At 39.3% G+C, this 18,889-nt stretch overlaps 1 protein-coding gene across 1 annotated transcript in view; it reads left to right on the top strand.

The window, feature by feature from the left end:
* xylt1 (xylosyltransferase I) overlaps window positions 1–18,889 on the top strand; it is a 60,445-nt gene that overhangs the window by 37,153 nt on the left and 4,403 nt on the right. Inside the window, exons 4-10 of the mRNA XM_079609536.1 lie at window positions 1,022–1,224; window positions 7,646–7,726; window positions 7,846–8,062; window positions 8,938–9,114; window positions 11,428–11,693; window positions 14,269–14,464; window positions 17,233–17,566. Coding sequence (XP_079465662.1) covers window positions 1,022–1,224; window positions 7,646–7,726; window positions 7,846–8,062; window positions 8,938–9,114; window positions 11,428–11,693; window positions 14,269–14,464; window positions 17,233–17,566 — 1,474 coding nt within the window. The remainder of the gene's footprint in view (window positions 1–1,021; window positions 1,225–7,645; window positions 7,727–7,845; window positions 8,063–8,937; window positions 9,115–11,427; window positions 11,694–14,268; window positions 14,465–17,232; window positions 17,567–18,889) is intronic.

The raw sequence follows: 18,889 nt of genomic DNA, 5'->3' as shown, positions 1-18,889 counted from the left end.
ATCAAAACCTTTCATTTATGGAGTCAGATGAAATAACGAGTAAATACATATGAGAAATGTATTGCATTTAACCCAAATTACTTTGAGATGCTGGAAAGACGGAACGCGCAAGAAACCTTCCCCGTGCTATTGGAAACCCCCATTGGACCAATATAGCGCGGCTTACAGAACTCTCTCTTCAGGAGTCGGAGTTCTTGTCTCAGCTATGCAATCTTCTCTGCCCTGCGGTTCTTGGAGTACTGGTTTGTAGCAGCGTGCTTCTGGCATAGTTCCTCCTGCGTCAAAACTAAGTAATTCCTTGAGCGCTGCTCTGGCTGCACTTTCACCAAACATCCCATTTTGGTCTGGTGGATCTTCAGACCTTGTGGGTTTTTGCAGCTCTTTCCAGATGGTATTCGTCGTTGATTGTCAGTTTGCGTGGTCCGTTGCCTGGTTGACCGTCCGTTCGGGGTGCTCATCCCCCCCCCCCCCCCCTCCTCCCGGCTCCCGGCTCCCCTGGGGGTATTTTTCTCTGGGACTCTTCGTAGCTGTGTTGGGGTTCTTCCTCACAGAAGATGCGAGTCGGGTTGCTGGGCCTTCCTGCCCCGGTTGCCGTCTCTCCATGCTGTTCTCTGTCTCTCCAGCTGTTGCCACTCTGTTCGTGGTCGTCAACCAGCCTATTCCTGGCAGTCACTGGCCTATCTAGATTAACATGATTGTTACAGATTGTAACATTTGAAAACAATATCTAATATATTGAGCAATTTTTGTTCCTCAAGAAAATGTATCTTTTGTTTTAGGATGTTTAGATATTAACATGTGAACAGGACAAATATATTAAGAAAATGTGTAGGTGTACACAAGGTACATGAAACTCTTTGCTGTTTGAAAAGCCTTCATTCACTTTATTTAATCAGTTTTCCCCCACAAGGTCAGACTTTGTTTATATCTCATGATAACTCTAGTCACGTTTGACTGACTGATCCCAGATAAAGTTCTCAGGCTCCAAATTACCCAGAGCCTGTCTTTTTTCACCCTGCAGCGATCTAACTACCTGCACAGGCAGATGGTGGCTCTGGCACACCAGTATCCCAACGTCCGGGTCACATCGTGGCGCATGTCTACGATATGGGGTGGTGCCAGCCTGCTCACCATGTATCTGAAGAGCATGAAGGACCTGCTGGCCATGCGAGATTGGTCCTGGGATTTCTTCATCAACCTGAGTGCTGCTGATTACCCAATCAGGTGAGTAATCATTCTCTCTCATTACTCGACTTTTTACTGATTATTCTATTGATATCATTTGCATTGCTTGCTTTGTCATTGTTTTCTCTCAGGAACGATTCAAGTTTATTGGTTGCCACAGAACAATTGAGTTAACACCTGACTTGCGTCTAGCCGTGGGCTGTTGGGAGATTAGTTCCAAGCAATGTCACAATTTAGTTTAGCAGGGGATTATGGGTAATTGAGATCACCATTAGCTGTTTGATCTGGTGTCAACAAGCTTGATGGTTCATAGAACTGTTCAGGGATTACATTGAAGCGTATTGTGGAGATTGTACTTTTTTATTCAGAATTAGCTCAATTTAATAATGACGGAGCCACAAGACCAAAGCAAACCAAGGAACTTGAAGTCTACCCCAAATATTTGAGGAAGAGTAAAATAAAAAACTCCAGTATTTCAGTATCTCATGATTACCTGTAACTCAATGTGTCATTTCTGTCTGTAAGTCGAACTGTGTCTGAAGATTTGAATTATCACCATGATAAATGACATTAGTGTGCATAACTCTTCAGTCCATAATGAGAGCAGGATGAGAGGTTGAGTAACCCAGCTACTCCCCCGGCTACAATCAATACTACAGCCATGTCATTTTCTGCAGCCCTCAGAAATCAGGGTGTTTGAGATCGATACGGCCGTGTGATGAATTCTGGCCTGTCCCGCATAGCTGTTCAAGGTTAATCCTGCCTCTCTATCACTCCGTCACATGCCACACCTCCAGACCGGATAGGGAAGTTAGCTGTGAGCCAAAGCCCCTTTAAAAGCGGAACATCAAAGAAAAATAAAATTATTATTTTCATCTCCAACGCTGAGTCGGGTTCAGGTGCATGCTATAAGTAGCCTGTCAGTGTGTGTGTGTGTACTGCAGTGATGTAGTTGCTATCATTTGTATTATACTGTGTACAGAAACACCATTTCTCTAAAACATGAGGACAAATCGGTCCATTAAGGAGTCTGATCCGGCTCCTCCGGTTGTGGTGATGGAGAGTTATTTCTCAGTCCAATAACAGAACAGAAACAGGGGTCAGCAGAGAGGAAGCTGTGAGGAAAATAACTTCAACAAAAGATAAGAAGAGTCATAATATATATACACAATGTGTGTGTGTGTATATATATATATATATATATATATATATACATGATACAACATTACAAAACTTTAATTTGAAGCAAGAAAGTATTTGAAAATCGGACAAAATGGCATAGGTACAAGACTGTATTTAACTGCTTTAATGAGAGAAGGAGCTGCAATCCCATCAAGCCTGGCAAATGACATAATAGAAATAAAAACGATGGTAAAATATAACTATTGATTTAAAGATGTTTATTACATAGGATGTTTAGATATTTATATACAACTATATTTTGTTTATTGCAAAATCTGAATATTATGCATACAAATATTTGAGTACTTTAAGAGCATAGGGAAACTTGACTACATCACTTGCATGGGCGCTTAATATACGGGTGTGATTTACATGTCGTGATTCTATGATTGGTGAAGATTTCTCTGTAGGTTTTCACCAGAAATTCTGCTGTTGAACACGATTATTTAAAAAAGAAGTTGAAATCATGCAAGCTGATGGCTCCAACAAAAGCATATACCATCGATTAACAACCTCGTAGCTAACAAAGTTATTGTTAAAATCAGTTCCCCTACAGAGAAAATTAATGGTATTTTTACTTCTGGTACCCAGCTGTTTCATCCTATTGCTGTAGGTTAAAGATCTCCTCTGATTGGATAGAACTGAGCACAGACTGACAGATGAAGAGGACGAAGCCTGTTTGGAGTTTATTAGACCTCGTCTCAATTTGGAATTTGGCCAGAGACATAAAGGGTTATCATCCAGACATTCCATGTTTTTTTCACATTCTTGCCACAATGGCTTTGACAGAGAAAGCGAGTGTGAGACAGGAAGTAAAGGTGAGAGACAGAGACAAAGCCACAGACAATGTTCGAATGCACGCTTGACTTCCAGTTTAGAGCCACAGTGTGTTTGCTGACACTGCAGACTTTGCTCGGCTTCATAGCGGCTGCTCCCATTACCGACTAATTGCGTATGACAACGCGTGTTAGAGGTCCTGGGGGGACATCTTCAGTGCTGGCCTTCCTAAAGACCTGTGCACAGCCCTTTCGCAGAACGTTTTGTCCGGATGTCGTGACTGCTGTGCCGAGGGACATGCAGTACCTGTGTCTGGTGACTTAGCCGCTTATTTTCCCCTCTAATTCCCTCCTGATGTCCATCCTTCTGCATGGATGCCTGTGAAAGGGGCTGACAAAAAGCTCTCTCCTCTATAGGCGAGGCTGGACGCCAGAGGCGGAGGGCTCCGTTACACAGTGCCTTTGTTGGGAGCGCCGGGCTCTTTTCTTCCATTTATCCGCACCATCTTGCTCTTTTCCTCCGGCCCTGTTTTTAAGTCAGCACAGCTGTATTTATAGCCTTTCCATGAAGAGAGAAAAGGAGAAAACAATGAGTCTGGATTGTGTTGTTCTCCTCTTCCCATGTGGTCACATGGGCTCCATGATGCCCTCTTCTGGAACGGAGCAGCTCTGCAAGTGTAGGATTCTTCATCTTGAAAAAATATATATATCCGGTTTTATAAAAAATAAATAAATAAAAAATCAGTTCAATGAAATAATTAGACAAGAAAAAGCTAAACTAAGAATATTGATATTACTTCTGGTTAATTCATCACACTAGAAATGAAATGCTGAGCATCACATTGTGGTATCCATGCATATATACTGCAGCAATAGTAAGATTAGTATGATAGTATGCTATAGGTCTGGGTGATATGGCCCAAAAATCATATCTCGGTGTGTATATATATATATATATAATTTTTTCTTACATTTTTTCCATTTAGATTAAAAGAAATTAAGAAAATTAAAACAAATTATTTCACATCTTGCCCAATACAAACGATGTTTATCACATTACATTCTAGCAACAACATTAGAGTCTAAAAACAAAAATAATGCTTTTTAAAGCATAAGTTAAAGGAACACGCCGACTTTTTGGGACTTTAGCTTATTCACCGTATCCCTCAGAGTTAGATAAGTCCATACATACCCTTTTCACCTCTGTGCATCCTGTAACTCTGTCTGACACACCCACAGCTAGCCTAGCTTAGCACAAAGACTGGAGGTAAACGGCTCCATATACTGCTCCCAATAAGTTACAAAATAACGCCAACATTTTCCTCTTTATATGTTGTGATTTGTATAGTCACAATGTGTACAAATAACAAGGTCACATGACACAGCCATCTTGTAAATGTTGGCATTATTTTGTCACTTGGGAGCAGTATGCTAGCTGGAGCCGTTTACCTCCAGTCTTTGTGCTAAGCTAGGCTAGCGGTGGGTGCGTCAGACAGAGTTACGGCACGCACGGAGATGAAAAGTTTATGTCTATGGACTTATCTAACTCTGGGGATAAGCTAAAGTCCCAAAAAGTCGGCGTGTTCCTTTAAATTAGCTAAAAAATGTAAATAAATAAAAACAATTCTCCTATTATATTGCGCTCTGTCTGTTTGGCGCGCTTGTTCACTGAAGTCTATGAAGTTTAGCAGAAACTCATTTGCATAAAGCTCGTCCGCTCCTGACAGCAAAATGAACATTTTTGCTTGTCTTTCTAACATTTACAAATGGAGAATATACCTGTGAAATGGAAGTTCTGCACTGTGGAAAACACATCTCAAACGTATTAAACAGAACAAGTATCTGTCAGAGCACATGGCAGGGTAAGCCGCGTTAACCATATCTGTTATTTCTAAGCTCTAAATATAACGCATGTCTCATGTTTAGGACAAATTGTTTTCATGCACTTTCTCTGCAGCAGCTCACTCAGGATCCTCTATTTTTCAAATGCGTCGTAATATCAAGCTACTGTATATCCATATAAACGGTATTGCCTCATCCTATATAATTTATACAAAATATATCAATATATGGTAAAAAAAATTCAATATACTTCCCAGCCCTAGTATGATATTTTGAACATAGCCTTCAATCTCTGCCTCAAGCCTTCCATGTCTCTGACAATGTTCAGAATAGTAATGGAATACTACTGCTTACTCCATACTGCACCATATTTACTATGTACAGGCTACTATGTCAAAAAATAGTTTTGCTTTATGCCAGAGATAGGCAACTTCGGTCCTGGAGGGCCACTGTCCTGCAGAGTTTAGCTCCAACCCTAATTAAACACACCTGAACAAGGCAATCAATGTTTTCAGGATTACTAGATAGATACAGGCAGGTGAGTTGTTATCAGGGCTGAAGCTAAACTCGGCAAGACAGTGGCCCTCCAGGACCGAAGTTGCCTATCCCTGCTTTATGCAATAAACTATCAAACTCTACAGTGCAACATTGTTGCCAAATAACCTCATTATGTTGCATGTTTAATTCAGAATTCAGTTGTTGAAAATGAATGAAGTGAAATGACGTGTAGCAAAGTATGGTGTCCAATACTCTTTGTGCTCTGCATTTTACCCATCCAAGTGAACACACACCCGGAGCAGTGGACAGGTTTTTTTTTTTTTTTTGCTGTGACGCCCGGGGAGTGATTGGGGGTTAGGTACCTTGCTCAGGATCACCTCAGTTGTGGGTAATGAGTGGAAGAGAGCGCTGTTCATCCACCTACATTTCCTGCCGGTACTGAGAATGAACTCGTTAACCATTAGGCCACAACTAAACATGTAAATACAAATGTTAATGTGAATTACAAGGTTTATACAAATGTAAAAGTGAAATTAAATGGTACGGCACTTTTAACATTAAACTCTTCAATTTGACTTTAATTTTTAGAACATTCACGATTCCTGTCTAACTGTAATTTGCGTGCTGTATTGTGATTGTATACTCTTATGTGATTGGTCATATTATATTATTATGCATATGCAGTATGCAAATTCAAATTGTTCTATGCTACATTGTTGCCACATGGCAACTGCTTTGTGCAAAAATATCCAAATTTTTGGCAGTCTGATTTCAAAAAGGATTCAAAAAAGATATCATTCGTTTCCAGTTCATACATTTAGAGATTTAGAGATTGTATTATGATATTAAGATTTAGTTGGGCTCATTGCATTATGGGATACAATATTCCTCATGGTTTGATCTGGTTGCATACTGTGCAAGGTCATCGGAGTATTCCCTGCCTACAGAAAATTTGCATACCGTGAAGAGACCTCAAAAATAATAAAGCGTAAACATCCTCTCCATCTCTCTTTCTCCTGCTCTCTCCCACTTGGACGGATGCTCATTATTATTGCACTGTTTTGAAGGCACTGCAGTCAGATTTGAAATCTCACTGGTAGCTCGGTTACAGAATACAGCACTCTAATAACCTGAGTGACTGTCAGCTGTACATGCAATAAACACTGGAGCAAGGTTTCGTTTCAAATGCCACACTGGCTTTCCCATGCTGACCTTTTTCAAACAGTCAAGCAACAGGAAAGACACTGCAGGTCAGAGTGCATTTGTGCATGTTCATCTTTTTACCAGTTAAACATTTAATGTGGTCTTATAATGAACGGTGGATGATATATCGCCTTAAGCTATTGAAATGAAACTTGTGAGATAAAGTGGTATATGATTGACGTGTGCAGCTGTAGGCATTTTGACGACATCATGCAAGTGATGATAGAATGGCAGCGTTTACTGAGCTAAAATTCACATGTTCAACAAATTCACCTCAGCTGTTTATTACTGTTTGTTGCCTTTTTTTGAAAGATGTTCTTCACCTATTTTCACAATTAATTCAGTTCCACCCACTTAAAGTAATTTTTCGAGGATCATTTCAAACTGAGGTCTGCTGTCTGTTTTTAGTATTTCTAAGCTTTTTAAGAAGTGCATAATTTAAAAAACAAAATGTAATGGTTTGGCACCTTTAACATTTTCATATTTGCATGCTGATATAGGATTGTTGATTCTTGTTCAGAGCCAAGGATAGTAACCAACAATTTGCTGGTTTTATCCCCAAAAATGAGAGCCAAGAGCTGCTGTTCCTTTGAGCAAGGCATTTTACAAATTCCACCGCCCCATGTATTGTAGCGATAAATAAAGTTTTCTTTTTTATCTTTAGTGTGAAGTCATTTCCTCTCTACCAGAAGCCTGCAGTGAAAAAACAAACGTGAGAGAGCAGTGTGTATGGGGAAAAATGACTACAAACGCTCAGGCAATGCATTGTGACAGGCAGTGAAACAGGGCAGCTGGCATTTGGGGCTGAAACTGGCTCTGCATGTGAGCTCGGACTCGCCCAGAATCCCTCATGCTCCACGCTCATTTACACTGTGGCTCATTAGCCTGATTAGCAGACTCTGTTACTCTTTCACTAGTTTTTGGTTTTCCCTTCCAACACTATTTCAATCTCTCCTCAGGACCAATGATCAGCTGGTGGCCTTCCTGTCCAAATACAGAGATATGAATTTCATCAAGTCTCACGGTAGAGATAACGCTCGGTGAGTGCTGATGTGTGATACTGCTGATGGCTTACGGTGCCCGAGGCTCAGAACGGGTGCCTTTTATAACCGATAAAAATAAATTTGTAATTTGCATTGTTGATAATCATCGCCAACAGATTCATCAGAAAACAAGGTTTGGACCGGCTTTTCTTCGAGTGTGACACCCATATGTGGCGGCTTGGAGACAGGAAAATTCCAGAAGGCATATCCGTGGATGGAGGCTCTGATTGGTTTCTGCTCAACCGAATGTTCGTGGAGTACGTCATCAACTCTCAAGACGACCTCGTGACCAACATGAAGCGTTTCTACGCATACACGCTACTACCTGCGGAGGTGAGATGCCAAATTACGCTCCAAAATCATGTTAAAGAAGTAAAAAATATTGTTTTTCAAAAAGAAATTACAACTTCCATCTTAAAACAGCTTCAATTTACTTAAATAATATATTTCTATTTCGATAATATATAGTGGATTATGTTTATCCTTGTTGTTTCTTGTTTAAAACTAGAAAAAAATGGGGTATAAATGTAAAAATAAAAGTTTAATATTGCTATATATATTCGTGATATAATATTATACTCTGAAAACAAGTCTTATCTTAGACAAAATTGCTTGTAAATAAAATGTATTTGTTTTAAGGCTGTTTAGATATTTTAAATAAAAAAACAGACAAATAATGATCAAGAAAATGACTTTTGCATTGCACAATATTACAAAGATTCTTCTACATTAATTCACTAGATTGGCGTTCCATTAATTTCTCTCACTTATTCGCCAAAGTTGAAGTTTACGATGATAAATTGAGTAAATTTCCAAAAAGCGAGAATGAATTTGCATAGTTGTATTTGCTCATTTGCATTGTGTATTTGCTCATTTGAAATGACTGTCAGTGTGTTAGTTTTAATGAAGGGCTTTTTGCTGTGCCACGGTGAAATTGGATTCTTCACTCTGTCTAGGTCTAGTTATTCACCGCTGAGATATTGGATATTGTGGCTTGAGAAGGCAATTGGCCCTTTTTTACTGATGTAGACATTTAACACACTAGACCTCCTGACAGGGCTATTCTGTTAGACATCCATCTTCATTTTATCAGATGTCATTATTCTGTTTCAACCTCTTAGTCATCTGTTTTCTTCTCTTTCTCTTCACCTCTTGCCGTCCCTTCCTATTTATCATCCTCCTCCCCTATTCTCCTTCTGTCTTCGCAGTCGTTCTTACACACAGTTCTGGAGAACAGTCCGCACTGCGAGAGCATGGTGGACAACAACCTTCGCATCACTAACTGGAATCGAAAGCTGGGCTGCAAGTGTCAATACAAGCACATCGTTGACTGGTGCGGGTGCTCGCCGAACGACTTCAAGCCCTCCGACCTGCCCCGTTTCCAGGTGAGCGTCTTGTACTCTTCCCACGATACTCTCAGTCCTCTCGTTGTCCAACTGTATCAGTGCAGCCGGCGCTAACAGGAACAGTTCAATGAACCTGATCATTAGTTAAACTCTTTTAAAGCCTTTTCAGTGACAGCGCTGACCTCACGCCTGAAGGAGACCTACGCCGCGTCCTGTTTAGTCTGAATAAGCACAATAGGCCTTTAATTTACCTTAAACAAACACCTAATAGTGTGAGACAAGCTCTCCAGTCAGTAGCGATTTCAATCGTGATTAGAAATCCAATGAGACTCAACTAAAGGAAAGCCTTGCTAACTCGTGCCTACACAGGGGATCTGTAATTAACTCTGCCCGGCAGAAAAGGACGATGAGGGATCAATTGCAAGGCGGTCTCTCATCAAAAGGATTCTGGTAGTGAGTCTAGTATGTGGAATGAGGCCGTGGAGCTTGACCGCAGCAGCCAATTCCCTTCTCTCCCCCCTAGCTTTGGTCTGGAAGTCTCTCATTGGCCTCCAGTACAGAGTCAATCCTAACATAGTCATGCCGACCTCGGTGACTCGCTCTCCCTACTGTAACTGGAGCTACAGGCCCCGTTGAAATGAGTTTTAAACTTGTCATTCCCAGCCTGGTGATTTTCACATAGCTGGCTGTGTTTTATTTTTTCCATTCTGCTGCAATAGAACTGCAACTTTGCATTTTCTCCCCTTTTTTAGTTTTCTCTCTCTTGCTCTATTTACCTCCATGTCGTGCTGCTTGCGGTATGGTTTCACATTAAACGATGCAGCGGTCTATTCGGCAGGCCGTTTCCTCATAAACTCCCTACTGTGCGTTCGTGTGCCAAACCATGACATCATCACCATGTGCCACATCAGGCAGCTTTTGCCACTTTTGCTCACTTTTTTTTTTTTCAAAACAGCCCAGCTGAAGAAGCCACTTTTTTTTTGGAACGTCAACATCCGTAATGGTGAATCTTGATGTTTATATGTTCTAATTTAAGTACCATTTTATTTTAACATTATTTTGGTTTTATTTATAAATAGTGTTCCCTGTTGTGAATGAGGCCTGAAAACCCAGCACCATCAGCGCAGTATTTCGAGCGTTGCTAAATGTTTGCAGCCACAACTCCTCTATATAATGGAGTCTTTCACAGAGTGTGCGGTTAACTCATTCAGGCCTGTGCTGGGGGAAGGGCCTGTGAGCGTTTAGCGGGTCATTATTACTGAAGGCATACCCAAAGTGAGTGTTGAGTAATTATCCTGTGACAATACCTCCTTTCTCACAGACAGCTCTGAAGAAAAAGGACAATGGGGGAAGAAGGGATGCTTGAAATGTGTCATGACAGTTCAGTTTTTTATCCGAGCATTTCTCACCCCTCACCCTATAAAGTCCCAAACCATATGAAAGAGCCTCTTCAAATCACTTTTATTAAATGTTTTCCTCACATTTTCGCCGCCTTTAACTGTTTAAAAAGAACAAAATTACTGAATACTATTTAAAGGGATAGTTCACCCAAAAATGAAAATTCATCAAAAAAAGTCATGACTTTCTTTCTTTTGTGGAACACAGAAGTAACGGTCGCTACAATGCAATTAAAAAAAATTGGTTCACAAGTTGCAATGAATGAATTATTTATGCATCATTCTTTCCAATAACTCAGTTGGTATACAATTACCAGTCTGAATGATTAGTTCGCGACTCATACTGATCTGATACTTCAGAATTTTTCCTTTAGTGTTGCATGGAATAAATAAAGTCATAACGGTTTGAAACAACATGGAAATGAGTAAATGATGACAGAATCTTACATTTTGGGGAATTTTCATTCCTTTCGAGGTTTGTGTTTTGATTTTTCCATCTTCTTGGTTGGTCTCCTGAAAGATGTCTGACAGGGGTCTGGTGTCACCTGAAAGCTATTTCAAGCGTGAAGATGTTTTTATCTCTTTGGTTCTTCTCAGATGTTGTCCCTCTTTTTATCTGTCTTAAGTTACACATGTTAGTCTGCGGGGAGCCAAGTTGGATGTGAATAATAAGCAACACCACCGTTTCATACCAGACATATGCCACTTTGATTTTTATTTTTGGTGTCAATTATCTCTGGAGATTTTGTCTCCGATTCTTTCCGCTTTTTCCCCCTTCTAGCACATCATATTGGATGGTGTACCACGCTTTTCAGTTTTCAGTCTCTTCGCTCTGTCACTATCTCTCTTTCTCTTCTTGTTTCTAAAGTCTCAGCAGGCTGTCTTGTCTATCAGCGTCTCTTTGTCTTCACACTCACGCTCTCTTTCTTTCTCTCTCTGTCTTTGTCTCCATCAGCAAACCACCAGGCCCACATTCTTTGCAAGGAAGTTTGAAGCCAGTGTAAATCAAGAGATAGTAAACCAGCTGGATGTCTTCCTGTTCGGGAGTGTGCCGCAGGGCATGCCGGGTCTCAAGGCCTACTGGGAGAATGTTTTTGATGAAGAGGATGGTATTCACAGCCTGTCCGACGCACATCTCACTTACTATCATGCCTTCGCGCGATTGGGTCTGGCACGAACTGTCAACTCGTTACAGGGTGACACCAATGACAACAGCTGCAGGTCAGTACTCAGTACATAGTTTTTTTGTTTGTTTGTTTTTTTTTAACTGTAAAATTAGTTAACTCAATTTTCTAGATTATCTGTAAAAAATAACAACAGAGCTATAATCTGAATGTATTGTCTTTAGAAGATTTGACCACATTAAAGGTTTTTCTTGTTTTATTCTTTTTTTTTTTTTTTAGCTTGAAAATTTCAGGTTGCCATTGACTTTTGCTGTATGGCAACAAGCGGCACATTTTCGTAAATCAGTGGGTTTGCTTCTGAACCCACGTTTTACTTGAGATCATGAGAGGACCAAACACATCCGAAAATTGGTTATCAAACAATAATGAATGTTGATGACTTTGTGCTTGGCAACCAATAATTCATTGCACAAATTATAGTCGACATAAACCGTTTATCCTTATTTCAAGTGAACCTGTTTTTAATGTGGTTTGGATTGTAATTTATTTTACCTTCAGTAGTTTATTTATGGTTTTCAAAGATTTCAAGAGAGCATTTGGCTGGCCTGACAGTCCCAAATTTACACCAAAATTACAGTTTGATTAGATGCACAGCCTTTGATGTAAAAACATTTTTTCTCAATTATAGATAAATTAATCGATAATATGTATACTGTAAAATGCCAGTGGAGGATTCCAAATACCATGTGCACAGCCTAGATTTGATTTATATTTAGATAAATATATTTAATTTTCAATAAATGTACTGTTTTTATACATTTTGACTAAATTTAGTGTTCATTTTATTTTAACAGGAAATGTATTAGTTGATCTTCATTGATTTTATTTATTACTGTTTTACTGCATTAAAACCCACTAATATTTTCAATCATATTTCCACAATTTATGGATTGTGAAATATTTCTGACATTAGTTTAGATTTTTGGTTTAAATCTAGTTATTGGTAAGTAATGATTTTTTTCCCTTTTGTGACTGCGACCGCAGATTAACCTTTCTAGGTGGCGTCCCACCATTCTGCTCTTAATAACTTAGACTTATAACTTATAACTTGGTTATATATAATATATAATAATAGTATATGTTGCTTATGATGACATCATTTTCAAGTGAATTGTTTTGAACAATTGTGTGTCTGTGCTTTTGTTAGTGTAGGTTTTTCATTGTAATTATGTTTTGTTTGAAACCGTATGTATATTGGCATTTTGGATATTCTGAAAGCTAAAGTGCACCCTCATTTGTGCTTTCTGCCGAGGGAAGCGCAGCTTTGATCTCACTTGGAGCAGATCTGAAGTTCCTCAGCTGTCCAAACATCTGTCATTACGGAGATAGAGTCGAGAGAGGATAAGGGGCCGTGTTTGTCAGTCTGGCTGCTGTGTTTATGTGTTTATCAGTGCAGTAATGCCTGGCGTCGCTGCTCTTTCTGTGCGAGGGGAGCGCTGGTGCATTCTGACAAGAGAGCCACAGTATTTGGACCCTGCAGAGGGACTCATCAGGCACAAGGAGGAGGTTGTTGCTGGTCGTGGGGGTTGGGTGGTGGCGCTCAGTGAGTGAGGGAGAGCTGTTTTTTTGCAGCCCTCTGTGACATCAGTTGTGAGAGTCTGAGGTGGGCCGCTTGAATAGCTGCTCTGTTAGTCCCTGCGTGCTGCCCACCTCCTGCGGTGACAGCGGACGGAGGAGGAGGGGGGAGGGCGGCCGCACCGGTGTAAATATTTGCTGTTCTGCTTGTCAGGCAAGCGATGCTGGGATGGAGCACCTCCAGCCTGTGCTGGAATACTGATGAGAGCACGGCGACGGAGCTCAGGGTGGAGATCACTGCGAGAGCAGCCATCCGCTCCGCATGAACACCTGCGTCTCTATCAGCTCCTGCTGCTCCTCTTTCTGTCTGTCTGTCTCAGTGTCTCTCAGCCCAGCACTTCACTCGCCTCTCCACAACACAAATAAACTTCGCTCAGAATACAACATTATTGGTTCTGTTGCTCAGAAGTTTTTTCAGGTTTTTAAAAGGCTTTAGGTGTTAACGAGAAACTTGAATTTAAGTCAGAGACAATTACTAGTCAAATAATTGGTCTTAATAAAGTCCTGGATTGCGAAAAGAATGGCATTTATTTGAAATAGAAATCTTTTGTAACATTGTAAAAGTCTTCACTGTCACTTTTGATCAGCGTGATGTGTCCTTGCTGGATAAAATTATTAATTTCTTTCATTAAAAAAACATCAGCATATGGCTAGAATTTGCTTCCTGTTGGTTTGGAGTGGCTATTTCCTTCTCAGCTAACATTATAAATCTCTTTGCTGTTACTTTTGATCAATTTAATGCATTCTTGCTTCAAAAAATATATTTTTTATGTGGGAATTATAATGTGGACATTGACATTCTTCATGTTAAGCCACCAAAACAAATACATTAGGGACAAAAATATATATTATTTTCAAAGAGATATAATGCAAAATAGTTGTATTTATATCATGGCCAGTGAGAAATATTTTTGAAAAAAATCCCCAATGAAGATGTCTTGGCATGTGTGGCAAAAAGTCAATTTTGAACCCTACATGTAAGGACTGTGAATTATTATTATTATTATTATTTCATTCTGACATTGTTTTGCCTGTAGGTATTATGCCATGGGACATCCTGTGTCTGTCCACATCTACTTCCTGTCTGATGAGTTCCAGGGATACCTGGTCAGGCATCACGCCACCAACCTGGCAACAAGCAAACTGGAAACCCTGGAGACCTGGCTCATGCCCAAACAGTTCTTCAAGTTCACCAATCCACCCAATACCTTCAACCGACTGCAGTTTGCAGAGGTAAGTAAACTCACAGCCTTACACAATACTCACACACACACTGGACATGAAGCATTTTTGTATACTATAATAGCTACCGGCTGTTGGGTAGCTCGTTTATGTGTCCTCTGTTGGTCATTTTTATTTATGAACTAACTATCGTCATACTGTTGTTCATGAATAAAAGTTTTAAGACAATGCTTATTTCGTTCTGGCTCACTGCAGTAAAAATGTCCTGGCAGTCTATAGGTGCAGAATCGCCCCCACACTACCCTCAGAATGTATGCATTGCTAAGAATATTGACCTCCGAATATTATTGGCAATCTTACACTGCTGCACATTGCGCTTGACATACTCCGTTAAACAACCAATAATTCAGACGTTCTTCATTGATTTAGCTGTCAGGCAGCGCCATACCTGTCATCTTGCCCTTTGGCGTAATCAGTGATTTGTCTGCCACGAGTATGGGGATAAAATAATGACTTCACGCTGAACTGCTCTCAGTTTATCTGTTGGAAGCCAAGGGTACATGTTCAGTTCCAGACACTAGAGTTAATGCATATAGATGACTTAAAACAGGATATGAAGATCTATAACTAGCTAATATGTTTTTTTATGTAAATATATATATATATATGGTTGAAATGAAAAAATATATATACTCTTCGCTAATGCAACTGGCATAAATTATTTACTGTAAATCAAAGGTGTACATTCAATTGACTAAATGTTAAATATATTTAAATTATAATATTGTGAATAATAATCAATATAAGAAATATTATTTGTTTTGTGATGCATGCAATTTCTCAGATATGTTTTTATTTATTTTGAAGACACAAGTAATGGCTGTTGAAACCTCAGCTTTGCCATTGCAGTAATGAATTACATTTTTTAAATTACATTTACATTTTAAGTTGGAATATTATTTCACAATATTACTGTTTTTACAGTATGACTGATCAAATAAATACAGTCTTGATGAGCATAAGAGACTTCTTTCAAAAACAATAAAAAAAATCTTATCAACCCCAAAATATATATCATATGTATTATATATACACCTTTATGGCTAGTAACTTTCTAAATTCATCTTTGTAGCAAAAAGTTAATGTTGGAGTCTGCCTGGACATCACTTCCTAAAAGCATTAAAGTACCCATCATCCATCCTTTGGTGTGACACCCATAGACAAGACAGCAGAGCTGTAAAGTGCTTAAACCAAGTCCTGCTGGGTCTCAGGCGTCTTCCAAACAGAATGATCAAATTGATTTGCCGTGTTTTACTGAGGTACGGGCACGGCCGGGGAGGGATATGGGGCTGGTCAACCGTAAAGAGACTCCTGCTGTCGGTCATGTCCTCGGTAGTGATGTAGTTTCTGAAAGTGGCTGGAGGCAGCTAGCGTTTGATGGCTTTAAGCCACCACCTCCCCCCATCCCACAAGTCAAATTACCTCACAGTGGGAGAAACATTACACTGGGCACTGCTGATCGTGTGATGCAATTATGCTCATCTCAGCTGGTACTGGCGGTCCCAATTGGTGCCATCTGTTTACTTACGATGGGATCTTGTGCAATTCATTTGGCTGTATATCCGTCTGTGCGCCTCTCTTAGGGAGCCACTGGTACAGTGCTCAGGCATCCCGTTACTCTGGTTTCTTAAGGGACTGAATTTCAAGGAAACAGAAAGTTTGTTCAGCTTCCATACCAATGAAGGCCTGTGCAGTGTCTGGAGGGGGTGAACTGACACATCTCTGCATCAAGAGCGACACACACTCTCTCAGAGCCCCGGGACTCTGTTCTCATCCTCTCTCACTTGCCTTCTTTCTCATTCTCTTACTCATTCGCCTTCTCTTTTAGTGTTTCTGCCTCTCCAACTTTGCTCTAGATCAGTGATTCCCAACCAGGGGTATATGGACCCCAAGGGGTAGTAGTATGCTGGCAGGTTCCAGGGGGTCCTTGGAAAGATTTAGCTTAAAACATGTTGAAAACAGTTTTAACCCATAACATTTTATGATAAATATATTAGAAAAATATAATAATCAAATCAATTGTAATATATTTATATAACAATATAAAAAAAAAATCAATTAAAGATGATTTTTCAGTTCCTTATTAAAGAAAACAAACACTTTTTATTAAATTAAATTAATACTTTTTTTAGCAAACGCATAAGTGACATTAAAGAAAACATTTTATGTTACAAAAGATTTCTCTTTCAAATAAATGCTTTTGAACTTCTTTCTTTGATAACTTTCATCAAAGAATCCTGAAAAAATTGTCTCGACATCGAGAATAAGAAATGTTTCTTAAGCAGCCAATCAGCATATTGATTTCTGAAGGATCATGTGACACTGAAGACTGGAGTAATGATGCTGAAAATTCAGCTTTGCATCACAGGAATAAATTGCACTTTAAATATATACTTTTACTGTTTTTAATGTATTTTTGATCAAAATAATGCAGCCTTGGTGAGCATAAAAGACTTCTTCCAAAAATATATTTTTAAAAATCTTACTGACCCCAAACATTTAAACAGTAGTGTATGGGATTATATGCGTTACTTGATCTGTTGTTCACCCACCGTATAAATTGTTTAATACATTTAATTGACTTTATTAGCATTAATTTTGATGTTAAATGATGTCTGGAGAGTATCTGGCTTGTGTCAATAAAGGGGTACTTGAGTCTAACTAGTGGGACTGTCGGGGTACATTAGGCTACTTCTCTTGACTTTCTTATCAGTTTAAATGTCATATATCTGTTCTTTGTCTTTTCTCTCATACATCAGATTGGAACAGACTGGGATGCTAAGGAAAGGATATTTCGGAACTTTGGGAAACTGATGGGACCCATGGACGAGCCTGTGGGAATGCAGAAATGGGGAAAAGGGTCAAATGTGACTGTGACTGTGGTGTGGATTGACCCCACCAATGTCATCGCTGCCACCTACGATATCCTGATCGACGCCAGTGCTGAATTCACACACTACAGGCCTCCGCTGAACCTGCCCCTGCGGCCCGGCATGTGGACCGTACGTGTGCTGCATCGCTGGAGCCCCGTGGCAGAGACACGCTTTCTCATCACTCCCCTTACCCACCACAAACACCTGCCTATACGCCAAGGTGAGAGTTACTCATTGATTCACAAAGTAAGAGTTTTTCTTTTGTTAGGTAGAAGATATTTTGGAATTATAAACAGTACAGCATTTGATAGAATTGATATAGCTTAATTGAAAGCATGGTGATAAACAACATTTAACATTTTACAAAAAAAGAAGACAACCTTCTTTTTTTAACCTTCTTTTTTTAACCATTTGAATGAACAATTCCCTAAAATAATTAAATCAAACTTCTCAATGCTACTGTTTACACAAAGGTTGTTTTTGTTAACTAAAACTAAAACTGTTAAAAAATGATTTGCATTACTTGAAATAAAGCTGAAATAAAAAAATAAAAATATATAAATATTAGATGAAAACCATTCACTTCAAAAACTAAAACAACAATTAAAAATATTACCTTGGAAACTTAATTTGAACTAAACATTTTATTTGAACTAAAATGAAGCTAAATAAAATATTTTTTAAATATTAACTGATAAAAATAGAAAAAGCACATAACAAAAATACTGAAACTTAAACTGAAACTCCATTTACACTTGACCACAAAACAAAATTATAAACCCGATCTTCCATTCCCGTGCTATATGCAAATTCAATGGAGTTCACGTCAGTGAATAGATAATTTGGTGTCACTTTCAGTTTCATTTGCAGCAGTTTGCAGGTCGGCTTGTAAAGAGATACTCACTCAGCTACTCATCTGCGGCGGGCCATATCTGTGGCAATGCGTGTTGCAGTAGTGTTGTCATATCTGGCTATACCACGGTATACCACACAGGTATACCATGCTCTCACTCACACCTTTTTACATTTTAGGAGAAGTAAAATTTACAAGAATCGGATGCATCTATAATTGTTCAGTTTCGTTCGGAATGCGTCTCAAACCACCTCCTGAAGTGGTTTGAGGGATCCGATTGAAATAAGTCTCGAAAGCATTGCAGAGGGCATTTACACTTGGTCTTCATGTTCCGATAGTAATCCAATCTGAGAAAATGCATAAAGTGACAGACCAGGTGTAATCAGCCCCTAAGCTAATGTGGATGTTAAAATACTTTCTCTTTTTTTTTTCCTGACAACTCATAGCTGAAAATGTTTTAAATATGCAAACCGCCTAATGCGCCTATCTTAGCATAGCATATAACTTGAGAAAATGCAGTTAAAAAACTCTACATTTGAAGCTTTGATTTATGCATTCTCGCAAGCTCGTATATATTTAAAACAGAATGAAAAAAAAAGTCTCCTTCCTCCAGATGTAATGACTAATCCTCTGGCGTTTTTCAAGCTCTTTTTGAAGACCATTGTCTGACACTATGGTACACTGTATATT

The sequence above is a fragment of the Phoxinus phoxinus genome, assembly GCF_949152265.1.
Source record: "Phoxinus phoxinus genome assembly, chromosome: 1".
Classification (NCBI taxonomy): Eukaryota; Metazoa; Chordata; class Actinopteri; order Cypriniformes; family Leuciscidae; genus Phoxinus; species Phoxinus phoxinus.
The sequence above is the reverse complement of the archived record's forward strand: the minus strand, read 5'-3'. Positions and strand labels throughout refer to the sequence as shown.